Source organism: Bombina bombina, chromosome 7 (assembly GCF_027579735.1).
Source record: "Bombina bombina isolate aBomBom1 chromosome 7, aBomBom1.pri, whole genome shotgun sequence".
NCBI lineage: Eukaryota > Metazoa > Chordata > Amphibia > Anura > Bombinatoridae > Bombina > Bombina bombina.
The window spans coordinates 362856396-362884311 of NC_069505.1; the positions used below are offsets into that span (position 1 = coordinate 362856396).

The 27916-nt window shown below is 36.5% G+C and overlaps 1 protein-coding gene across 1 annotated transcript in view; it reads right to left on the reverse strand.

Annotated features, from left to right (window-relative positions):
• Positions 1-27916, reverse strand: part of IQSEC1 (IQ motif and Sec7 domain ArfGEF 1) — a 518962-nt gene that overhangs the window by 247195 nt on the left and 243851 nt on the right. The window contains 1 exon segment of the mRNA XM_053721050.1: positions 8709-8988. Within this exon segment, the coding sequence (XP_053577025.1) occupies positions 8709-8988 (280 nt within the window).

Below are 27916 nucleotides of genomic sequence, written 5' to 3' on the forward strand. Positions count from 1 at the left end.
GAAGGGAAGGGCCACAAACTGGTAATGCCTGTTTAGAAAGGCGAATCTGAGGAATTGATGAAGATCTCTGTGAATAGGGATGTGTAGATACGCATCCTTTAAGTCCACGGTAGTCATATATTGACCCTCCTGGATCAGAGGTAGAATAGTCCGAATAGTCTCCATCTTGAATGATGAAACTTTGAGGAACTTTTTTAGAATTTTGAGATCCAAGATTGGTCTGAAAGTTCCCTCTTTCTTGGGAACCACAAACAGGTTTGAATAAAACCCTAGCCCCTTTTCCTCTTTTGGGACTGGGCGAATCACTCCCATGGTATGTAGGTCTTCTACACAGCGTAAGAACGCCTCTCTCTTTGTCTAGTTTACAGACAGTCGAGAAATGTGAAATCTCCCCCTTGGAAGGGAGCCCTTGAATTCCAGAAGATATCCCTGGGACACAATTTCTAAAGCCCAGGGATCCTGAACATCTCTCGCCCAAGCCTGAGCAAAGAGAGAGAGTCTGCCCCCTACTAGATCCGGTCCTGGATCGTGGGCTACCCCTTCATGCTGTCTTAGAGGCAGCTGCAGGCTACTTGGCCTGTTTACCCTTGTTCCAACAAAATTAGGAAGAAAGAAGGCTGAGTCCAAGTATCAATAAACAGGTTTATTGCGGAGCAGGCTTTCTGGATACAAGGTACGCGTTTCGCGCATGAGCACATGCGCTTCATCAGAGATATCAGTCTCTGCTGGTCAGGATCCATATAAAGGAGTGAGTGGCCAATCAGGACAGGTATAGTCCTTAACTTATAAAGTGGGAAAATTACTTACAAGGTGGCTAATTAGGTGGTCACTCACTAGTTTGTTTATATTGATCCTGTGCAGCAGGAGACTGGATAGAAAATATAAATAATAAGTAAATGACTATAAATATAGAACTTGCTTATACATAATGTTTCAAACATATACATATATTTCAGTAGGTGTAGTACTGAATATGGTCACAAAAGTAAATACTTATTCTAGATACTTATTGTATACCAAACTTCAATATTGGTTTATGTATTTACACATTTAGAAATAAGGACATCTTCTAATGGGACAGTTAGGCAATTTTTTACAAACTCATAGTTTGACAAAGCCCCTTTATAAGGGGAATTTGACTTGTAAAAATAGATACCCTTGTTCCAAGCCTGGTTAGGTCCCCAGACTGACTTGGATTGAGCAAAATTCCCCTCTTGCTTTGTAGCAGAGGAAGCTGAAGCGGGACCACTCTTAAAGTTCCGAAAGGAACGAAAATTATTTTGTTTGGTCCTCATCTTATTTGATCTATCCTGAGGGAGGGCATGACCTTTCCCTCCAGTGATGTCTGAAATAATCTCTTTCAGTTCAGGCCCGAATAGGGTCTTACCCTTGAAAGGAATGTTCAAAAGTTTAGACTTAGATGACACATCAGCAGACCAGAACTTAAGCCATAATGCCCTGCATGCTAAAATGGCAAAACCTGAATTCTTTGCCGCTAATTTAGCCAGTTGAAATGCAGCATCTGTAATAAAAGAATTAGCCAACTTAAGGGCCTTAATTCTGTCCATAATTTCCTCTAATGGAGTCTCCATTTGAAGAGCCTCAAACCAGAAAGCAGCTGCAGTAGTTACAGGAACAATGCATGCAATAGGTTGAAGAGAAAAACCTTGATGAACAAAAATTTTCTTCAGGAGACCCTCTAATTTTTTATCCATAGGATCTTTGAAAGCACAACTGTCCTCAATAGGTATAGTTCTATGCTTAGACGGAGTAGAAATAGCTCCCTCCACCTTAGGAACTGTATGCCATGAGTCCCTTATGGTATCAGATATGGGAAACATTTTCTTAAAAACAGGAGGGGGAGTGAACGGAATACCTGGTCTATCCCATACCTTAGCAATAATATTCACAATCCTCTTAGGGACTGGAAAAAACATCAGTGTAAACAGGAACCTCTAAGTATCTATCCATTTTACACAATTTCTCTGGGACCACTATAGGGTCACAATCATCTAGAGTTGCTAATACCTCCCTAAGCAATAAGCGGAGGTGTTCAAACTTGAATTTAAAGGCCGTCATATCAGAATCTGTCTGAGGAAGCGTGTTTCCTGAATCAGAAATTTCTCCCTCAGATAACAAATCCCTCGCCCCTTCAGAGGGTATATCAGATACGGCTACTAAAGCGTGAGACGGCTCAACATTTTTCCTTAACCCAGAGCTGTCCCACTTTCCTTGTAAACCAGGCAGTTTGGATAAAACCTCAGTGAGGGTTGTATTCATAACTGTGGCCATGTCTTGTAAAGTAATTGAATGTGACGCACTAGAGGTACTTGGCGTCATTTGTGCGGGCGTTACTGGTTGTGACACTTGGGGAGAGCTAGATGGCGAACCCTCATTTACTCCTGACTGAGAATCATCTATTGCCCTATTTTTAAATGCTAATATATGTTCTTTATAATTTATAGACATATCAGTACAATTGGGACACATTCTAAGAGGGGGTTCCACAATGGCTTCCAAACATATTGAACAAGGATTTTCCTTGGTGTCAGACATGTTAAACAGGCTAGTAATGTAACACGCAAGCTTGGAAAACACTGTAATCAAAGTAAATAACACTTAAAAATAAAACGGTACTGTGCCTTTAAGAGAAAAAAAGCTGCACAAGTTCTGCAAAACAGTGTAAAAAAGCAGTAAACTTAAAGAAATTTTTACAGTAGTATCTTATAGCCTTAGTAACTTTGCACAGCTATGCAAATAAACAATTAACCCCTTAATGGCAAAACCGGATTGAAAAAATGTCAAAACCGTTAAAAAAGACTTCCAGCACCTTGCCACAGCTCTGCTGTGGCGCCTACCTGCCCTTCAGAACGATTTGTGGGGGGAAAATCCTCCTTTACAGCCCTCAAACACAGCAGGAACCTCTAGAGAAGCAGTTGGATGTCTCTATGGAAAAGAAACTGCGCAACTGAGGCACGAAAACAGGCCCCTCCCACTTCACTCGATGTTTTGAGGCCTATTAGAAAAACACCTGAGTGTCTCTTAATTAACCATGTGGGTTAAAAAACCCTAACACAAGCCACAATGACCCCTTTAGTCCCTTCAAAAAACTTTATAATTGCATCATTTACTGAACAAACAAAAACGTTTTTTCCTAACAGTGTCACCAGTAACAAATGAGCCCTTCAAGCAAGCTGAAATTCCTATCCAAGTGTCTGAATACAGCTTACCCTTCCCTCATGGAGATATTGCCAGCCTTTTCTAGAATTAACACAGTCTGTCTAGAAAAAATATAGACTGAACATATCTCATATGCAGCTTAGCATGCAAACCGTTCCCCCAACTGAAGTTTTCCTGTACTCTTCAGCCCTTGTGAGAACAGCAGTGGATCTTAGTTACAAAGTGCTAAGATCATAATCCTCCTTGCAGAAATCTTCATCTCTTTTCTGCCAGAGAGTAAATAGTACACACCGGCACCATTTAAAATAACAAACTTTTGCTTGAGAAATAAAAAACTAACATTTTTGTCACCACACTCGCTCTGCACTTCCAAGTTACTTAGAGTAGGCAAAGAGAATGACTGGGGGGTGGAGCTAAGGGGGAGCTATATAGACAGCTCTGCTGTGGGTGCTCTCTTTGCCACTTCCTGTAGGGGAGGAGAATATCCCACAAGTAAGGATGAATCCGTGGACTCGATACATCTTACAAGAGAAATTAACATTTTAGAACTTTCTCTAAGTATTGTACAGAGACAAGAAAGGGAAGCAATTAAGTGATAAGATAAGGATGTCTGATCACTCTGCAAGTTTAGCCTATCTTAATGGGTTGTGGTTTCAAAGAGCAATTCTAGTTATTTAATTTACCAAAAATAAAACAAAGGGGCTATTTTTCATACATTTTACACCTGCAGCTTGTATAACAAGTCATTGGGAACACATTAAGGGGAAACCAATTTTACAGTACACTGTCCCTTTAAAATTCTCCTTTAAAGTAAAACAGGTTCAGAGCTATGACTCTATGTGATATACAGGGTAACTACTGGTTATAGCACATTAGCTTCTAGTAAATAAAGCGCCATTCACTCTAACAACCCTGCTTATCTTTATAGCCCTGAAGAGTTGGTCAGACAACAAAGATGAAACAATATAGTACAGTAGAAGATAAACAAACTGCAATGTTTTTCCGTGAGTAAACAGTTTAGTAAAATAATTTACTGTTGACAATATTTACATATCCAGACAAGCTACGTGACCTTTTTTCCTACAAATGTCTTTAGCACAACAAGTTTCCACAGCAGCTGGGGATTCTGGGTAAGGGCGTTAAAATGAGATTTACACTATCTCCTCAGCACAGTATTATTTAAAAAACATAAGTATATTATTTATAAAAGATGAGCATTTCCCAATAAGATAAATATTCTTCATAAATCCTCTTAGTTTTTAACAAAAAGTAAAAAATTAAGTTGTATTTTAAAGACATTTCTGTTGTGTTGCTATAGAACTGTGATGGCTAAACTTTGGAACCTAAGATGTTTTGAAACTACATTTCCCATGATGCTTAGGCAATCTGCAGTGTAGTTGAGCATCATGGGAAATGTAGTTCTGAAACATTGGGGGTTCCAAGGATAGCCATCACTGCGTACAGAATAGAATAGCATAACAGCCAAGTCTTGATACTTTTAAAAAAAAATAACATAATGGTACTGCAATTAGTTTTAAATAGCTAAACACCACTCACCCAGGGCTGGATTTATAATAAGGCAGAGTAGGCATGCGCCTACAGGCGCCTTCCATGGCGGCGCCTGTTTCTGCCTATTACGCATGCATGGCATCCAGGTTCCCTCGCACATGTGCAGTGCTTGTGGAGGCCTTAACAAAAGATGGTCGCCACACATGCGCAGTGCTCTTATTTCACTGCGCCTCAGATTTTAGTTTCTACAGGCACCTGGGCTGTAAATCCAGCCCTGCACTCATCAATTATCTTATTTGGATGAGCCAATCTTAGCTTCAGTCCACAAGTAAAGCCACTTTCAAAGTTAATATAAAATTGTTTTGCAATCCTAATCTGATAAAACCAATTAGGGACAGATATGGAGCCAGGTTAGCCCTGAAAAGTCAGCAGGGTGCATTTCAAGTTCTGAGAATTAAGAGTTAAAAGGGATACTGAACCCAAATTTTTTCTTTAATGATTCAGGTACAGCAGGCAATTTTAAGCAACTTTCTAATTAACTCCTATTATCAATTTTTCTTCGTTCTTTTGCTATCTTTATTTGAAAAAGACGACATCTAAGCTAAGGAGACACACAATTTTTGGTTCAAACCCTGGACAGCACTTGTTTATTGGTGGGTGAATTTATCCACCAATCAACACGAACAACCCAGGTTGTTCACCAAAAATGGGACGGCATCTAAACATTCTTGCTTTTCAAATAAAGATACAAAGAGAATGAATAAGATTTGATAATAGGAATAAATTAGAAAGTTGTTTAAAATTGCATGCTCTACCTGAATCACGAAAGAAAACATTCGGGTTCAGTGTCCCTTTAAATTACATGAAACATGGGTTAAATAAATAATGATAATATACTACTTTCTTTCATAATGTATAGCTAAACATTTTTTTATTTTTTTTTTAAAAAGTCTCAAAGTGTTTACTGTCCATTTAAGGAACATTTAAATAACATTTTTCAATTTCTTGGTTAGGGTCAGTAAGACGCAAATAAAATGCTCTAATTCTGCACCCCCCCCCCCCATGTATAAGGAGTTAAATACATGTAAAGTCCCCATGACCCAATCAGGAGTGGCAGTTAATGCTAGCAGTTTCTGAGCAGGAATAAACCTACACAATAAACAAATAGCTAGGGACAGAAATACAAACATGATATGTGAAGTAGAACAGGTCATTTTTGATCCAGAATGTCCTTAAAAAATACACATTGCATTATAATTTGCAGTTATAAAAAAGACAAGTAGCAAATTGGCATCAAAACATATAAAAAAACACAACTATATTAACAGATATTTTGTGTTTCATACTATTATAACACGATATAAAAACAACCCAAAATGTTTGGAGCCAGAGGTAAAGCTATAGGAGACTCTGTGTGTGTGTGTGTGTGTATGTATGTGTGTGTGTATGTATGTGTGTGTGTATGTTTATGTGTGTGTATGTGTGTGTGTATATATATATATATATATATATATATATATATATATATATATATATATATACACACACACACACACACATATATACACACACCTACAGTACCTCAAATTTTTACAAAGTATATGCTTTCTCTTTATAAGAAAACCGTTAAACTGTACTATAATATTTTCCCTTTAATGTATTCCCAATGACCAGCTGCAGAGTAAAATGTATTGAAAATTGCTCCTTCATGTTAATATTTTGTATTTGAAATCGCTGTTTTTGCTCACTGAAACCAGCACCAATTGTTCTCAAGAACATTCCCATTAACATGAGACGAGTCTACAAAAAAAAACGAAATCAAACCCTCTTAATTTGTTATTTAAATGATCATTTTAGTTGGTGGTTTCAATTAGCAAAACCAGCTATTTCAATTGCAAAAATAACAAAGGCGCAATTTCCAATACATTTATTACTCTGCAGCTGGTATAACAAGGAATTAACACAATAATAAGGAAATACATGAGCAGGATAAAAGGCAATAAAACACAATAGTATATTGCAATGTTTGGTTTTGTTTTTTATTATATTTCATTAACCCATTTTATATTACAATCTCAAGAGATATATATACACTAGTCCTAAAGCCTGTGTACACGGCCATTTTTTGCAGTACAGCGGTACCACCCCTTGCTCTCTCTCTATCCCCCCTCTCTTTTGCTCTCCCTCTTCCCCCTCTCTTTTGCGCTCTCTCTTCCCCCTCTCTTTTGCGCTCTCTCTTCCCCCTCTCTTTTGCTCGCTCTCTTCCCCCTCTCTTTTGCTCTCTCTTCCCCCTCTCTCTCTCCCCCCTCGTTTGCTCTCTCTCCTCTCGTTTGCTCTCTCTCTCCCTCTCTTTTGCTGTCTCTCTCCCCTCCTCTTTTGTGCGCTCTTCTCCCCTCCTCTTTTGTGCGCTCTTCTCCCCCCTCTTTTGTGCGCTCTTCTCCCCCCTCTTTTGTGCGCTCTTCTCCCCTCCTCTTTTGTGCGCTCTTCTCCCCTCCTCTTTTGTGCGCTCTTCTCCCCCCCTCTTTTGTGCGCTCTTCTCCCCCCCCTCTTTTGTGCGCTCTTCTCCCACCCTCTTTTGTGCGCTCTTCTCCCCCCCTCTTTTGTGCGCTCTTCTCCCCCCCTCTTTTGTGCGCTCTTCTCCCTCCCCTCTTTTGTGCGCTCTTCTCCCCCCCCTCTTTTGTGCGCTCTTCTCCCCCTCTCTTTTGTGCGCTCTTCCCCCCCTCTCTTTTGTGCACTCTCCCCCCTCTCTTTTGTGCACTCTCCCCCCTCTCTTTTGTGCACTCTCTCCCTCTCTTTATCCCCCCTCTTCTGCTCTCTCTATCCCCCCTCTCTTTAGAGCTCTCTGTCTCTCAGCAGTCGGCCCAGGCATCTGGCACTGCCCGGCCATGCCCACGTCATGACCGACCACGCCCACCCGCCGGCCACACCCACTCCACCACGCCAGATGACACTGCCAGGTCAGTTGGAAGGCCAGGTATGCTTGTCTTTGCACACAGTCTCTACTGCACATGACAGCTTCGGACAAACACACTTGGCCTTTTATTATATAGGATATATACATATATATATACATATATATATATATAGCAAACAAACGGCAACAAAGTTGTTGCAGACAGCGGTTGTAAGTTAAAAGTAACAGTCTTTATTTAAACTTGGTTTAAAAATAGAAACACTCCAGAGGTACACAGGTACAACACAGCAATGGATCCGCTAACATGTTTCGGCCTAGTAAAAAAAAATACATTGCAATATACTACTCATTATATAACTTATTCCCTTTTTACTGTAAACTGTAGGCTGTGCAGTCTCCAGACCTCACACTGCTATGTTCCACAGAAATTGGCTGCACACTCTAGTGACTCATATCATTATATATGGTAATTACTTAGCATTTAATGTCCCTTTAAGATTTTTAAAGTTTCTCTATGAAAATGCTTAAAGGGTCATTAAAACCCTTTTTTTTTTCTTTCATGATTAAAGATAGAACATATCATTTTAAACAAATTCCCATTTTATTTCTAATATCAAATTCTCTTGCAATACACTACTGGTAGCTAGCTGAACACATCGGTTGAGCCAATGACAAGAGACATATGTACAGCCACCAATCAGCAGCTAGCTTTCAGTAGTACATTGCTGCTACTAAGTCTACCTATGAATCCTTTCCAACAAAAGATAGCAAGAGAAAAAAGCAAATTCGAAAACAAAAGTATATTGGAAAGTTGTTTAAAATTAAATGCTCTATTCAATTCATGAAAGTTTAATTTTGACTTCACCGTCCCTTTAACTCACAATCATCTTTGTGGAGACATTACATTTTGATATAATTTTTCAGAATAAGGATATTTTTTGCATGGCTAGATAATTACATTTGAAATAAATTTGCGTAACAATTGTAGTTAGATGGGATGGCATTTCCGACCATTATAAGCTGCGCTAAACTCTTTGCAAGCCTAAGTGGCAACAAAGTCGTCACACAATTTCCTGGTGGGTCACAACATAAAACAAAGTATTACCTGCTTGTCCTGTAGATCTGAAGACAATTCATAACTTTCGGAAAGTGAGCGCGACCTTTTAATGGCTTCTTCCTCCGCTTGCTTCCGCAGGATGGACGTAGAGTGCTGCAGTTTAGGCCTCCGTGATCGCTGACCAGGGGATACAGAATAAATACCGTAAGACGGGTTCTCGTACTGGTCTGGACTTATTGACGATCCGTGTGTTAATGCGCCATGGTGATAGCTAGAGGTGCTGTCTAACGGTGTGCCAGTTTCACTGCCAGGAACTTCACCCTCAACACTAGAAGGAAAGACGAAAAAAACATAGAATTAATATTACCACAAAGCATCTTTAATTCCCCATAAAAATCTTCTATTGTGTACACCAGACATACGTTGTTGTTTCTTTTTGTATAACTTACAGTTGAATATTGTGTTTGTTACCACACCCTAAAGAGAGGCTGCAGCAAATCCCACATGGTTAAAAAAACAATATGACCCTGCAACATTCTTGATCAGCAGAGGAGCTCATTTATTATTTGCCACTAAATGATCACAGCACATGAGATACAATTGAAAATATTCCAGCATCCTTTTTAAGGGATATGTCCCTGGAGTGCAAAACAGTGCAAATCTTATCACAATTACAATACCTTTTACATTTATTTTAAGCTTGGATCTTTTGCCATTTAGTGCCTTATTGTGAATATATTATGCACAGGTTGTTTTATATGATTTTGTCAAACTTTGTTTTTTACTCATAGTTAATTAAGACAAACAAAATAGAATTAGGAAGAGAGAAGTTTGTCTATAATCAGATAATTATAATGAAATAAAGAAGTTACCATTGTAGGTTTGCACATTTCGGACCCCTAGTTTTCATGCATTTCAGTGCAGTATTACTATAAATCCTACGCAATATTTTCTATAGTTATAGAAACGTTTCATACCTGAATAGCTCTGTCTGGGATTTACAATAAGATCACAAGTTCCTGTCTTTCTGCAACAGGAAGTGGATAATAACACAGACAATGAGAATGTCGCAGGTGCTGTTGGATAAATCCTTAGCTATTATCATGTTTAGAAGTTCAAAGTACGATAAAAGCTTCTGGAAGAACCAAAGTTTAGTCTGTGTTTTTACAAACAGGTTATAAAAAGAAAAACTGTTGCTACAATTTAAACTACGCAGTTGACTCATTTTTCAGTAGCATTCTTCAAATTCATATACATACGGTAGCTAAGCCAGAATGACAGGTTCCAGATTGCTTATGTCATTTTAAAAATAATATCCATTATTTAACACCTTGTTTTCTAAACAGAGCTAAAAACAAAAAGGTCATATATAAACCTGATGCCAATTTAAAAAAAAATAAAATCCCAAAATATTAAAAGGACATTGTACATCTTTTGCAATACCTCCCAACTTGTGGTTGGGTATCAGGGACTCAGGAGGTTGATGGGGACCTGTCACTATTTTGTGGGTGGAGCTGTGTTGGGAGGGATGGGATCATGGATGGTTAGCAGGAAGGATTGTGGTTGTGTCTGTGTAGTTAGTGGGTGTGTCTTGTCAGTTTATGGGCGTGTCTGAGCATTTCATGGGTGTGGCTAAGAGAAATGTTGCAATTAGGGCTATATGATGGTTTTAAAAAGGTACAGAGCTCAGAATAAGGGACTGTCCCTCTCAAATAAGGACAGATTTGCTTCTTTGTAAAAAATTGGCTTATACCTCACTCTCTACAGAGGGGGAAAAATCAAATTCTGCAGAAAACCATATACCCGATTTAGGCAATTTGCAGCATTTGAAAAACTTAGGTTTCAGATTTTGCTTTTTGGCCTATGTAGTGAGCGTAGAGCAATACACAATCTCAAGAGGTTCTTAATGTCCCTTTAAAGGGGCCCTAAAAAAATTTCATGCACCTCCCTCTAATCATGGATGCTGCCATTTTTTGGACTTTAGGTTACACTGTAGGTATCACATGTGCAAGCAGGTCTGCACTGGAATATAGTGAAATACTAATTTCATCATGACGGCACCTATGGCTAAAGAGAGGTGGGGAATAACCTCAATACTATGGTTATAAAATGTATTTAAGTGTTTAATGTCCTTTTAAATACACTGAGCAAACATCTTTCTTTGTGACAACGTCAAAATGTTTCCAAGTGACATAAGCCCAAAATGATCAATCGCTGGACCCCATTTCACAAAAGACCATTTTATCTCATGTTTTATTTGTGTATGCAAAATCCTGTACAGCTGGAAATACTACACTAACCTCATTCTGCGTCAGCTTATTTACACAGGAACTCTCTACTCAATCAATAGACTGTGCTTTAGTACAGTTGGAGATTCATTGTTCCATCTAAAATAAGGCATTTCAAAAGGTGCCCCATGATGTATATTTATGAAAGACAAACATGTTCTCTTGCTAAATAAATATAACTGTTATAATGGCTTGTCTCTGTCTACCAATACATCTTTAGGAGTTGTCCCTAACCAAAGAGCATGTAAGTATGATCATTCTTGCAGGTTTGCTATCCAGCGACCACTGAAGAAAATGCAGGTTTGCTATCCAGCGACCATTGAAGAAAATGCAGGTTTCCTATCCAGCAACCACTGAAGAAAATGCAGGTTTGCTATCCAGCAACCACTGAAGAAAATGCAGGTTTGCTATCCAGCAACCACTGATAAAAACATGACTTAAGCGATGAAAAATGCTGCCACATTTTTCCAGAGTTTTTATTTAACTGACAAGGCGATCTCAGTCCTATAAATCTTACATTTCATACTGCAGAACAAGCATGTTCACACAATTTACAACCACACTAATATTCACTGTTGCCAGGACAATTTGCATGTTCTATTATTGCTAAATAACCATGCAGTCTCATTTGTAGAGTATACTAAGCCTGCCCCATCTTACACTACTTTTACTTATTTTACACAGTTTTGCTCCGTACGGCAACTAAAAGGCTTCAACCCATAATCAGGTGATGCAGCCCTTGATTGGCTACTCTGACCCAAAAGGGTTACAAACGTTAAAACTGACACAGTTAACAGACTCACCAGATGCAAGGCTGAATTATTTTAAAGGACCACTCAATGCAGTAGAATTACATAATTAACAAGTGCATAATAAAAAGACAAAGCAATAACACCTACTCTGAATTTCGAAATGACCAGTAGAATTTTCTAACAAATGTATTTTTTCTCCTATTTTCCGGCCCCTGTATCATGTGGCAGAAATCAGCCAACCACAGACTAGTATACATATACCTTGTGAGCTTGTGCACATGTTCAGTAGGATCTTGTTCCCCAAAGTAAATTGGAAACTGTCTTAAAACTGCATGCTCTATCTGAATCATAAACGTTTATTTTGACTTGAGTGTCCATTTAAGTGAAGTAGCAAAAGTGTTTTATTTCTGTAACAGAAGTGATTATTTAAAGCCAAGGCGTAATTTTCATATTTGTTTAAAGTGAATTACAGCTTCCTGCTTCCTGATGGGATGGACAAATTTAAACTATTTCATGAAATTTAGGGTGGGCGAAATGAGAACAATTTATGTTGAGCTGAAAAAAAATGTGAGACAGCTGTAATACTTTGTACCTCCTATGAGGAACTGTAGCAACCAAAGAGGAAACTACTGGTGATTAGCTGCTATGTATGGCTGCTGCTCCTGAATTGGTCACCATCCATTTTTTTTTGCTCTGGAGCTGCAAGGTTTGTGACTCCCTAATTGGATTCTACCTGTGTGTTTAACCAATTTGCAGATAGTAAACCTATAGTAAGCTAGATCTGGAAAGGAAAAATGACACTGTAAAGAATTAGAGCATTTCGATTTTCTTTAGCTGGTCCCTTTAAATACTACTAACTATAAAACAATGTATTTTTTTTTAAAGGTTTTTTTTTTTTCATGTTTAATCCATTGCCTTCTAAATGTGTAATAGAAAAAGTGGGAATTTCATGGACAGGACAGAGCTATTACAAAGTCAGTGTACTGCTTAGGACCTTTTTAGCTGGTGCACCCCCCGGCTGATTTTATTGACCATACGGCTAAAATTATAGCCAAAAGAAAGCTAAAATAAAAAACGTGCAATTTTCATTGCCCAGATAATCATTAAATACATTTATGTTAAATTATGCAAAAAAATTGTGCTTTGGATAGCAGATAATGATAACATATTAGGAAATATTGCACTGCCCCCACCAGCTACTTCATAATGCCACCTGGCTGGCAACATTTTCTGTAAAAAACACTGAAAAGTGTTTAGAATTTATTTGGAAATAGTATATTCTAATATGGGAAATACAATTGCCAGTGAAGTGTGGCTTTGAAGAGTTGTTTTCAAGGTTGGATGCGCAGCCGACACGTCTAAATGTAGTTATTTTTTAATGGCTTTTGTTTTGAGACACAGGTTTGTAAGAGTTTAAGATTATTGAATCATTTCTATGGTCAAAGAACTTTGAATGCAGCATTTGATCTCCTGTTCCGCACTGAATTGATTCACCATCGATTATAACATCATGGTACAAAAACGTCTTCCATTCCGCTTTTGTAGGCGAGTGACAGGCAAATCTGCATTGCTTCTGCATTTATAGCACCAATCTCAGATTGTGAAGGCAAACGTAAAATCTTACACAATACAGCTGTTAGCTGCAACAATTTAAAGGTCGCTGAAAGCTATTTTTTTCTTTGTTGTTTTTAAGAAAAGGATTTTGTAAATTTTCAAACTATTATCAAAGCATCAATGCTACAGTGTGAGTTGGTAGAAATGTGTATTTTCTTGCTAGTTTACATGTTTAAAAAGGGTTTACTTCAAATATTTTTCTGAGTATATAAATACTTTTTTTATAGTACTTTTAGTTAAAGTGAAAGTAAACTATCCACAACCTCTATGCCGCAACGAAAAATACATCTTAAAATATGTTGAGTTTAATTTATGAGTTTTTCAAATGTTCTATATTTATTACATTATGTTAGCTTACGAGCCGCAACACTATATCGCCGTTCCTTCGGCCGCCTCCAAAAAAAAAAAAAAGTCTTGTGCGAATACTGCTGCAATACGAATATTGCTTTAACAAATTTTATTGGTGCCCCAATGGTGGTCTGAAAATCTTCACTCTACGCCCCCACCTTCAATTGGGCATGCGTCTCTCGTTTAATTTACTCCCTGTATAGAAGCGCATTCATGAGACACGCATACGCATTGACCTCAACAGGGAAAGTCAGATAAAACTTGGAAATGAGCGGGCGTGGAGGAACCTACAAGACGGTATGAGCGATCAAACTTTAAAATTTCAAAAATTATAACGAATGTAAAAGAAAATACGTTAGCGACTATATATATATTGGTAATATGTGAATCCATGGCATTAATACGGTTTGTGAAAATTTACTTTCAGTTTAATTTGTATAGCAGAAGTATAGCTTTCTATGTCTGTCACTTTAAAGTGATCCTAAATGTAGCTTTTACAAGCTTTCAATTACATTCTTAAAAGGGACACTAAACCCAAATTTGTTATTTAATGATTCAAATAGAGCATACAATTTTAAGCAACTTTCTAATTTACTCCTATTATCATTTTTTCTTTGTTCTCTTGCTATCTTTATTTAAAGATAGCAAGGTAAGCCTAGGTAAGCCTCTGCAGACTGCCCCCTTATTTCAGTTCTTTTGATAGACTTGCATTTTAGCCAATCAGTGCTGACTCCTAGGTAACTCCACAGGCATTAGCACAATGCTATCTTAATGGCACACATGAACTAATGCCCTCTAGTTGTGAACAAATTTTAAAATGCATTCATATAAGAGGTGGCTTTGAAGGGCTAAGAAATTAGCATATGAGCCTCCTAGGTTTAGCTTTCGACTAAGAATACCAAGAGAACAAAGCAAAATTGGTGATATAAGTACATTGGAAAGTTGTTTAAAATTGCGTGCCCTATTTGAATCAAGAAAGTTTAATTATGACTAGACTGTCCCTTTAAAGCAGGACACGTGTCACTCCCAGTTAGGGTTGCCAGGTGCCAGTAGGTGAGTAGACATGATGGTCTGTTGATCACACAGTGCTTGCCCACCAAATCAGTCATTTTACTCCTTGGCTGCTGTAACATACAAATCAAACATTTTACCTCTGGCTGCCAGTAACAAACAGAAAGTAGAGACATGACCCCTTGACTGCCATCACTTCCTTGTGTTCCATATTTGTAAAGCATTAAAGGTCTTTTTACTGTGAAGAATTTACTAGACAGCCTGCAAAAATACTAGACACCTGGCAACCCTACTCCCACAGTCTATCTATAAACATATACTGAAGTACACTCTCCGGCTCCTCAACTCATATGAGAACACCACAAGATATAAAATGAAAGCAACAGATCTGGGTGGCACACTTCAAGGTGCCTGGCCTTCCTTGAGAGGCTTTAAGAATATAGGAGACATAAGGAATCTCCATTAAAGAAGGACAGCTGGGGGAAATATTACTGAAGAGAACGCTCTCCGGTTTCAATGCTATTTATATAATAGACGCAGAAATTCCAACAGAGCATTCGGAATTTAAACACAAATAAATGGTATCTATTCAAAATTTAAATGGTTGCAATATCTAGTCCAAATAACACCAAAAATAATGTTACAAAGACAATTTCAATGTCCCAATATTAGTGTGGCCCCAAAAATACAGGTGCAAAAATCTTGAAAAATGAAACAATAGCACTAATTCTTATTTAATAAAAATAATAATTAATTATTCATCAGAAATCATTCACTGCATTCGAAACGATCCTCATACAGAACAAATGATTTAAAAAAGCATTTAAAAAATATTTTGCAGACCAGAGACACACCCTTTTAAAGCGTCTTGAATGTTATCTTACTTGATTTGCTTTGGCCACTTTGTAATTAATATAAACAAGTTCCTGAATATATCAGCCAATCAGTAAGCAGCTAGTAGGATCTTGTTTTGCTGATCACCTGCCCTATTATCGCTATTCTACCATCAAGCAAAAAAGCTACAAACACGATAAAATCACAAAGTTACTTCTTCACCTTTGACCATTTTTGTTTTGTACCTATTTTGGGACTTACGTTTTACGAAAATAAGAGACTATTAATGCACAAACTATTAATGATGCTGTTCTGTTTTCTCATATAGAGTCACAAATCATTAATTTATTACTATTGTTTTATTTATTTTTATTATTTTGTTCACTCTGATTTTTATTATTTCCATTTTATATTGTTATCTGTATTATATTATGATAGTATCGAGATTTGTTACACATTATTCACAGTTGCACATACTACAAGCAACCTCGACAATATTCATTTTACATCACAATTTTATAATTTTTTGAGCATTACACATTTTGTGCACTATTAGTATCATTATATTCAATTTTTCTATAGATTGATCTTTTAGTTTACATATGAGCCAATCCGTAAGCAGCAAGTAGGAGTCAGGGCATTGCTCCTGCACATAGCCAATCAGTAAGCAGCAATTAGGAGTCAGGGCATTGCTCTTAAAGATACCAGCCAATCAGTGAGCAGTATGTAGTAGTGTCAGGGATCTGCATTCCACAGAATACACGCCACCCCCTCTGGGGAGTGGAAACACTGCAGTTTGCATTGTTAAATTACAGAAAAAGACAAAATAAATAATGAAATGACATGGTTAAACAAATTAGTGCATGTAATGTGATCACTATAGTGGCCCTTTAAACATGGCTGAGCTAATTGTATCTCTCAGCACCTAAATGTGTTAGGCCATCGGAAATATAGCATCTGACACTTTAATCTTAGCCATGCACAATGGGTCTGTACCTATATATTATTAATACTTATGGAAATGTCTGAGAAGGTCTGTACAAGGTTATATTCTCTAACTGTACCTGCAATGTGTCATATTAAAAGGATTGATATATGGATAAAAGAATAGGGAAATATTACATTCCAGAACAGAATTTCCCAGCAGGAATTAATTTGCCCCAAAACATAAAAAATAAATAAATAAAAGTAATGTTAGCAAACAAGAGAGATAAAGCACTGGTTATGTACAAGGTGCTGTAATGCCAATTTACCAGATTTATAATCACAGCTTTTCATACCAAAAAAACTGATAATTTCCAATTTTAGATGTGCTTAATTGAATACATTATGATTAGGCCTTTTGCACTGGGAAAATTACAAACTAATATAATTTAATTCTGAAAAAAATATTGGGGGAAGGAGTATCCCAGTAATTCCCTTGAGAAAAATTAGATGTGTGGATTTTATGGACTCAACAGAAAATAGGGTTGGTCTTCAGATTTCAGCTTTTTATTACCAGTCCGGACCTGGACTTGAGTGATTTTATTAACCCTTGCACCGACTGAATCAAGTCACAGGCTTGACTGGAGTATTTTTATTTTGTGTGTGTGAGAGTGTGTCTATATATGTGAGTGTGAATATGTGAGTGTATGTGTGTATATGTGTGTATATGTGAGTGTGTGTGTGTGTAAGTGTGTATATATCAGTGTATGTGTAAGTGTGTATATGTGAGTGTATGTGTAAGTGTGTATATGTGAGTGTGTGTGTGTAAGTGTGAATATGTGAGTGTGTGTGTAAGTGTGTATATGTGGGTGTAAGTGTATGTGTGTATATGTGAGTATGTGTAAGTGTGTATATGTGAGTATGTGTAAGTGTGTATATGTGAGTATGTGTAAGTGTGTGTAAGTGTGTATGTGTAAGTGTGTATATGTGAGTGTATGTGTAAGTGTGAATATGTGAGTGTGTGTGTAAGTGTGTATATATCAGTGTATGTGTAAGTGTGAATATGTGAGTGTATGTGTAAGTGTGTATATGTATGTGTGTGTATATGTCAGTGTATGTGTGTGTATATATGTCAGTGTATGTGTGTGTATATATGTCAGTGTATGTGTGTGTATATATGTCAGTGTGTGTGTGTGTATATATGTCAGTGTGTGTGTGTATATATGTCAGTGTGTGTGTGTATATATGTCAGTGTCTGTGTGTATGTGTGTGTATATACATGTCAGTGTGTGTGTGTGTATGTCAGTGTGTGTGTGTGTATATGTCAGTGTATGTGTGTGTATATATGTCAGTGTATGTATATATGTCAGTGTATGTGTGTGTATATATGTCAGTGTATGTGTGTGTATATATGTCAGTGTATGTGTGTGTATATATGTCAGTGTATGTGTGTATATGTCAGTGTATGTGTGTATATGTCAGTGTATGTGTGTGTATATATGTCAGTGTATGTGTGTATATGTCAGTGTATGTGTGTATATGTCAGTGTATGTGTGTATATGTCAGTGTATGTGTGTGCATATATATGTCAGTGTATGTGTAAGTGTGTATATGTCAGTGTATTTGTGTATGTCAGTGTATGTGTAAGTGTGTATATGTGAGTGTATGTGGGTGTATATGTCAGAGTATGTGTGTGTATATGCCAGAGTATGTGTGTGTATATGTCAGTGTATATGTAAGTGTGTATATGTCAGTGTATATATGTCAGTGTATGTGTGTGTATATATGTCAGTGTATATGTAAGTGTGTATATGTCAGTGTATGTGTGTGTATATGTCAGTGTATATGTAAGTGTGTATATGTCAGTGTATATGTAAGTGTATGTGTGTATATGTCAGTGTGTGTATATGTCAGTGTATATGTAAGTGTGTATATGTCAGTGTATATGTAAGTGTGTATATGTCAGTGTATGTGTGTGTATATGTCAGTGTATATGTAAGTGTGTATATGTCAGTGTATGTGTGTGTATATGTCAGTGTATGTGTGTGTGTATATGTCAGTGTATGTGTGTGTATATGTCAGTGTATATGTAAGTGTGTATATGTCAGTGTATGTCTGTGTATATGTCAGTGTATGTGTGTGTATATGTCAGTGTATGTGTGTGTATATGTCAGTGTATGTGTGTGTATATGTCAGTGTATATGTAAGTGTGTATATGTCAGTGTATGTGTGTGTATATGTCAGTGTATGTGTAAGTGTGTATATGTCAGTGCATGTGTGTGTATATTTGTCAGTGTATGTGTAAGTGTGTATATGTCAGTGTATGTGTGTGTATATGTGTGTATTAATACCAATGTAGTAGTGTCCTATCAAGAACAGGAACTGGTTTTATATATCCCAAAATAACATTTTCACCAGCTTCTCTAGTAAACATAGCTTTTTACAGCTTCAAAATTCACAGAGACTTGATTTCTTGTCCTTGGGATTGATTTTATAAAGAGCTTTTTCTGCTTCTTGCAGATTTTGCAAAGGCAAGCATGCCAATAAGTTATTGGTAGTTCTAATCTCTGCTCTTTTCAATAAACCAACTCTTAATACTCATGGCTGACCTTTCATGAACGGAGTAAGTCATTATCATTTATAACATGAATGCCTATGAGTAATAAATACAAATTATATTGAAATAAACACATGCAAGTATTTGGCTTGTTTTGACAGGGTCTCCATCTCCAGTTCAGTTATTAAAAGGTGTTGTAAATTATACTTAATTTGCGTATTTATTATTGCTGCCAATATTCTGTTAGTACAAAAGATCCATCAAAATGAGAGCCGCCATCCTGAGTGCTCAGATTACTTAAAGTCTGCTGTCAGCAATTTAAAGTGTCTATGTTAAAGAATATTTTAAACAAATAGTTCCTGTTTTCTTAATGGGACAGTAAAGTCATAATTAGACATTCATGATTTAGACAGAGTAAAGGATTTGAAACAACTTTCCATTTTACTTTTATAATTTATTTTGCTTCCTTCTCTTGTTACCCTTTGCTGAAAGGTTTATCTAGGAAAGCTCAGGTGCAGCAAATAGCCTAGGTTCTAGCTGCCGATTGGTGGCTGCATGCAAATATATATATACACACACATATATATATATATATATATATATATATATATATATATATATATATATATATATATATATATATATATATACACACACACACATATATATATATATATATATATATATATATATACACACATACACATACATACATACACACACACACATATACACACACACATTTATACATACATATATATATACATACACACACACACACGCGGATTGTCATTGGCTCACACATATGTTGTTGTAAACCAGTAGTGCATTGCTGCTCCTTCAATCAATTTGATAATAGAAGTTAACTGGAAAGTTGTTTAAAATGTTATGTTCTACCTAAATCATGAAAGAAAAATTTTGGGTTTCATGTCCCTTTTAAAGGGCCATGATACCCAAATGTTGAAATGCTTGAAAGTGATGCAGCATAGCTGTAAAAAGCTGACTAGAAAATATCGCCTGAACATCTCTATGTAAAAAAGAAAGATATTTTACCTCAAAATGTGCTAAATATCCAAGCCCCATTGCAAAGGACTTTAAAGGGACACTGAACACAATTTTTTTTCTTTCATGATTTAGATAGAGCAGAAATTTTAAGCAACATTTTAATTTACTCCTATTATCAATTTTTATTTGTTCTCTTGCTATCTTTATTTGAAAAAGAAGGCATCTAAGCTAAGGAGCCAGACAATTTTTGGTTCAGAACCCTGGAGCCAATCAGCAAGAACAACCCAGGTTGTTCACCAAAAATGGTCCGGCATCTAAACTTACATTCTTGCTTTTCAAATAAAGATACCAAGAGGATGAAGAAAATTTGATAATAGGAGTAAATTAGAAAGTTGCTTAAAATTGCATGCTCTATCTGAATCATGAAAGAAAACATTTGGGTCAGTATGACTGTTCCGGGACAGGAAAGGGAGTGAGCATCGTGTAAACTCATGTTATTTCCCTATTCAGTGTAAGGAAGTTTACAATGAAATCTCATCAGAGTTAAGTCAAATCTCATGAGATCACAGTAAAAGAGTTAATGACCTCAGCACTGTTGATGCTGATTGGCTGCTGTTCATTTCTTCATTTTTTTTACCTGCAGCTGGGCAGTAACCGAGTATAACTTTTTACACAGCACTTACTCTGCTGAGCTAAGGAAATTGTGAGGTAAAATAGCTTCCTTTTTTTACAAAGAGATGTACAGGTGATATTTTCCTGTTAGCTTTTTACAGCTATACTGCATCAGTTTCAAATAATTTAGCATATGAGTATTATGTCCCTTTAAGCTTATTATATATATTTTAAACCAGGTCTTAACAGACCCAGGCACCAAGGAGCCACAAACACAGGCACCAAAGAGAATATATACGTTTCTGGCTCCTAAATTTATGGGCTGGCTCCTAGATTTTCTTAAACCCTGGTTTAAACTTTAAACAAACATCCCAGAAGTATCTGAATTAGTTATATATATTTCCATGGATAGAATGACTGAAAAATTCACTGAGTAAGTAAAATCTAGATAAGATGATCAGTTACATGAAACTAAGGGAAATTAGTTTATAAGATTGTATTACTAATTAAAAAAAACACATGCCAGGATTGTAATTAGAAAGGTGCTATTTAAAATTGCTGTCAAGAGGCATATATGTGAAGAGACCAATCAGCAGCTAGCACCCAGCTAGGGAGCCTAGTTAGGTATGATTTTCAACAAAGGATACAAAGAGGACTAAGCCAATTAGATAATAGAAGTAAATTTGAAAGCTGTTTAAAGTGTATGTTGTATCTGAATCACAAAGGGAACATTTGGGGGTTCATGTCTCTTTAATTTAAAGGGACAGTACACTATAAAATTGTTTTTCCCTTAATGTGTTTCCAATTACATTTTATACTCTGAAACTGGTAAGAAAAAGAATGAGATTTGCTTTTTAAGGCTTTTTTTGTGTATATGAATTAGCTGGTTTTGTGTTTTGAAGCCACAACCTAATAAAATGGGTTGAGCTTGTAGGTGTAATCAGATCTCATTACTTTATCACATTGTGTACATATACCTGCTTCTTTATCTTATATCTGTCCATAAACCAATCACCAATACTTGGAGAGAACAATGGAAAATTAAGATTTTATTACCTTTTCTCTTCTATAACCCACTGGGAGTGTAATTTCTTCTACTGGCTGTGTTAATACAGTTTGGCCTCAAGGCCAAAAACTTTTAGAATAGGTGGGGATACCACAGGCTAAATAAACTAATTCAAATGCCAATATAAGGGTAAAGGAAATACTTGTAAACAATTTAATACACTCCAGCAGGTAAAGTGGATCATTGGGAACAAATGAAACTGTCCCTTTAAGCCTGAATAAAAAAAAAAATCTATGGTCAGTTAGTATAGATAACATTGAGCTCACACACATGTATTTATTAATGAGGCAGCACTAATTGGCTGAAATGCATGTTTTTAAAATGAACTGAGATAAGGGGCAGTCTGCAGGAGCTTAGATACAAGGTAATCAGAGGTAAAAAGTTTATTAATTTAACTGTGTTGGTTATGCAAAACTGTGGTAAGGGTAATAAAGGGATTATCTATCGTTTTAAACAATAAGAATTATCAAGTAGACTGTCCCTTTAATTAACATCTACATATTCTTCCCAAAGAAACAATGAAAACAGTAATAATCAAGCATTTTAGATGCCTAGAAAAATTTGTCCCTTTCTAATGAAAGTGTAGAGGTCACTCGCCTGCGCTATTCTTCTATAGTTGGGATATTAGGCTGCTTCCAATATATTGGAATAAGGGCTTTAGCATTGTTAATCATAATTTAAAGCAGTGTGTGGCAAAACTTACAAGTGACACGTAGATATTTATTTGGTAAGAAAAATGAACAATTTCCTTCTTCCTAATATATTTAAATCAGGGGGCACAACCACCAAATATCTGTCATGGCACCTATGTCTGTACAAGTATGGTCAGACTATAAAATCTTATAATTAAAAAAAGCTACAGCAGCCCTTTTTAATACTCTTTGTAATTAAACTGTTTCCCTTTTAATTAAATAATCTAATAGTAAATGGCAGAGATGCAGGTCTGTAGCACTATACAATGAGCTTTGCATGGGACATGAGTTCTCTCAGAATTCTATAGAAAATCCTGAGCACCAATATCTTCACCTGCTCCTAAGTGAGGCAAAGAAATACTGGGAGGGTCAGGGAAGTAGAAGGATTTTAAAGGGACATGAACCACAAACTTTTTCTTTCATTATTCAGCTAGAGAATACAATTTTCCAGTTTACTTCTATGATCAAATTTGCTTCGTTCTCATGTTATTCTTTGTTCAATCAGCAGTACATCAGTATACTCCTCCTTAGGGGCTGTAGAAAATTAAATACTTATGCCAACATTTGCTATTGCTGAATGATAAATGCAATTTTTAGTCTATTCTCAAGCAAGAATACTAATCTAATATTTACAGTGTTTTAGGAACTTATAAACACAGAGAAATCACTATCACTTTAAAAATGAAGAAATAGGAATAAAGAGAGCACTAGACACAAAGTACGGGACAAGGGTACACTGCCCAGAACATAAAAATGCTCATCTAAGAGAATTATTCCAGTGCTATAATCCTGCTCTAGACTGTGTGAATTGATTTTTTGATCAGGATCTGGGCAGATTTATGACCGCACGCTTCTGCTCAATTTCGTCCTCGAATATCCCGCCTGGCCATAAAATACCTGGAGTGTTATTTGCACTACATAAAATAGTAATGAAATCTCTATGACAAGAAAAAAAAAAGTCATTTGAAGGTAACAATCTGTAGCTTACTGCTATATTATACAAAAGATCTAGCTCAGTGTAAAAGGAACCTTAGTACAATATATTCAGGTCTGTTTTCCAGATCACACTACGAGATGGAAAGTCACCAAATTAAATTCTTCATTGTGATCCTGTAACATTAAAAGCACTGAAATGTTATTAGAATGAAAACTAGATTTCATTAACTGTATCCAGTTTCTATATACAACATGGGTATCAAGCTCATTGTATCCGGCGGCTAAGTTTGTTTACCCCCATGGGGGCAACTTGAACAGAGTGAGTGCTCTGGATATACTAGAAACTGGAATTGACATTTACCCAAGTAGTAGTGCATGGTAGGAGTTGTAGTCCACAGTAGACACACAGGGGCAGATTTATCATACCCCGGGCGGACATTGATAAATGCCGACAGCATACTCTATCTGCATTTAACATTGCACAAGCAGTTCTAGTAAACTTCTTGTGCAATGCCGCCCCCGCAGATTCGCGTACAATCGGCTGCTAGCAGGGGGTGTCAATCAACCCGATCGTATGCGATCGGGCGGTTTGCTGTCCACCGCCTCAGAGGCGACGGACGAGTTAAGGAGCAGCAATCTTAAGACTGCTGCTTCTTAACTCCTGTTTCCAGCGAGCCTCAAGCCTCGCGCGGAAACAGATGTATTTGGCCCTATTCGGACCATGATAAATCGGCCCCACAGTGTATATTTATCTTATGAGTGACAAGTGAAGTGATCAATCTGGAATTGAATAAAAAGTCACATTTATCCAAGCAGTGCATAATGGGAGTCTACTAGGGCTGCACGATTAATCGCATATGGGATTTAAAACCGCGATTAATCGCATATGGGATTTAAAACCGCGATTAATCTCCGCGACTTTAAAACCGCGATTAATCTCCGCGATTTTAAAACCGCAAGGAGTCACAATTTTTTCCTACATAAAAAAATTCCTTTAGAAGTGGCTGTAATGCATTGATTTATTTATGATTTCTTGCAAACCAGCTCCATCTAGTGGTTGCTTTTAGCACACATTTGTAAAATGGCTCTTTTACTTTCACTTTCTGTTCTCATAAGCAGCCGATCAATCTAGAAATCTAAAAGCAGAGCCCATGCAGGAATTAAGAGGAGAGAAAGCCACTTGCTTATATTTCCCCCTAGGGACATCTGCAGTCTGAAACTTAGGGTATGTAAACATTATGGAACCTCCCACACAATCTCCTGCTCTCTGAGAAACGGCTCAAATACATAGCAGATACAGTTAACCCCACAGCTCCCAAAAAGGCTAAAACTGCCGTCCCCTCTGCTGCTGGGTTAACTTAACTGCATCTGCAATGTATTTTATATCAGCAAGGCACAGCATTTCTGAAAGGAGCAGCCCCCCACCTCTACTGCTATATGCCTGTAATGGATTCCTGGAGAGGAGCAGGGCTCATTTTCAATCAAATTAAAACTTTTTATAAAGAAGAAGAAAAAAATATATAATATATATGTGTGTGTGTGTGTGTGTGTGTGTGTGTCTTACACTGCTTCATTTGTTAATCATACCACTGTGCACAGTTAGAATGACTGTCCAAGAAAACATGACAATGTTGTGTGTCATAAGACCTAATAACTGGCTAGTGGCTACTATTTAATCACTTCAGAGGCAGCAAATTTTATTTTAACTATTTTGTGGTTTGTATTTTTATGCTCCAAGAGTGTATTGGACATTGCGAAACATGTACATTAAGATTCTGTAGTGTTAAATAAACTTTATAATGCAAAATGAAGGTGTTATAGTCATTTCTAAGAAAAACGCGATTAAATCGCAATCGTGTTTTTTAAAAATAAAATCGCAAATTTTTTTTTGCCCATATCGCCCAGCCCTAGAGTCTACACTATACAATGCATGCTTGTCTTTATATTTATCTTGTGAGAGCCCATGTAGATCAACTTGTTACACCTCTTAGAGCCCTAAAAAAAATGGATGGGTCCACATTAATAAATTTACCAAATCAACAAGAGGGCAAGATTAAACTATTTTGAGGACCACATATGGTACTTTGAGACCACTGATATGCAGAATCACTATATTTTCTAAACCAAATAAAAAAACAATGTTATTAAAAGTATAACACATTATTATCTTTATTATATATAATAACTTTTCATTCATAAAACACAGGTGCTTAGGAAGGGGGGGGGCTGCCACACACTTACTCCTGTGGCCCAAAGAGGTCTATTTAGATGTGTGACTGTCCAGGTAAAATCTTGAGATGCAGCAATCGTACCTTAAAGTGAAAATAATGTAAAGGCAAAATATAAGGGTGCAGCAAGTAATATGTTTCTTAAAGGGATAGTAACATTAACATGAAACTTTCATGATTCAGGTAGAATATGCAATTTTTTTTTAAACAACTTTCCAATTAACTGCAATTATTATATTTAATTTGTTCCCTTAGCATCCTTTGTTGAAAAGAATACTCAATTAGGCTCAGTAGCTTCCATATACTAATGGGAGCTAGCTGCTGATGGGAGGCTGCACATTGGCCTACTCAATGTGCTCAGCTAGCTCCCAGTAATGAATTACTACTCCTTTAACAAAATATATCAAGAGAATTAAAGGACCAGTAAACAGAGTAGATTTGTATAATCAACAAATGCAAGATAACAAGACAATACAATAGCATTTACTCTGAATTTCAAATGAGTAGTAGATTATTTTCTAACAAATTTCAGTTATGTATATTTCCACTCCCCCTGTACCATGTGACAGCAATCAGCCTTTCACAAATGCATATACGTATAGTCTATGAATTCTTGCACATGCTCAGTAGGAGCTGGTGACTCAAAAAGTATAAATATAAAAGACTGTGCACATTTTTTTTAATGGAAGTAAAATTGGAAAGTTGTTTAAAATTACTGCTCTATCTGAATCCTGAAAATTTTGTTTGACCTGAGTGTCCCTTTAAGCAAATGTGATATTATAAGTAAATTGCAATGTTCTTTAAAATGATATACTCCACCTGAATCATGAAGGGAAAAAAATGGGTTCCGTGTCCTTTTCAAGTGCAGTTCTGTTTGAGGATTCATTCACCTAAGTTACAAAGACTACAGCTCACCCCGCCCCAAAATATTTACATTCTTCACTGTACATAAAACTCCGCTTGTTTGCTAAAAGAATGTTTACTTTCTCTTTATGTGCACTACCTAAGTAAACCCGCACGCACGTGACACATGGCTGATGGGATGCACAAGCCACATGTTATTTTCTACAATGCATGTGGGAGTCTGTTTTAAACGTGAGTTACATTGCATATGACACTAGGATTCAGAGGTTTAGTAAATATAGAACACGGCACTGTTCTGCAGTTTGTACAGGAATTTATGTTCCTAATACCCCTATTCTCTCTTTATAATTAAAAAAATAAAAGTACTTTGCTCCTCTTGCCTGATTGACAGAAGCACTGTACACACCCTGATTGGAGAGCAGCAACGAGCCCCTTTTAGTAAATAATAATACCAAATTATATATAATAAAATAATCACAAAAGATAAAGCTATACACTGAAGACAAAAATATTCACAAAATAAAGTTTGCATCATGCTTAAAATTACGTTATTTCTAAATTGGTCTCAGACAAAATCACACTGCACTTGAATATTTTATACATCATTTTAAATAAAATGTGTACAGATCTACACAACGCTATGGACAATGATCTCCAGCAAACGATCGTTTGCTGGAGACTTGGATACATACCCATTGACAAAGGTGCCAGAGGAGCACCGAAACGTTTGGGGGTAACTGTGTATTGGACATTGTTATAAGTTTCAAATAAATGGACTTTTTACTTCAAGACCGGTGAGTGCAGCATTATTTTATTCTATGTGGAGTAAAAATCGGAATGTGCATCTATTTGTTATGCAGCACCACGGCAATTGCATTATGTTTGATGGAGTGCACCTTTATATTGGAATATATATATATATATAGCACCAAAATGGACATTCTGGACCGAAACTGAATCCAAAAATCCGGGATGCACTTGGCCGAAAACCGAAACTGATACCGAAAATGTATTTTTTTCAAATTATTTTTTTTAGGTTTTTTTTTTTGCATAATTAGAGACAATAAAAAAAGCCCACACTTTTATTGAAAGTAACACACTAAAATTGGACAAAAAATATCTTAAAACAATAATATGCTACACAATAATTTTACCAAGAAAAAAAAAAAAAACAGGCAAAAAATAATGCCATTTTCGACCAAAATGTTTCTGCGACCAAAATTTTGGTGCATCCCTACTTAAAACAATTATAAATATCAATATACTGTATTATTCTTCATTTAGTTCTATGTAACATAATCATATTTAACATTATTTTTTTACCAATTATCCAAATAAAGTATAATCCTAGAAAACGCATTATATGCAGAACAGTAAGTGAAGTAATAAACTTAAACAGCAGCTCTAGGCTAGCATCGAATTTGAAATATGCTACACAATATTTTTACCGAAAAAAACAGGCTAAAAAAACGAAATAGCCAAAAATGCCATTTTCGGCCGAAACTTTGGTGCATCCCTAATATAT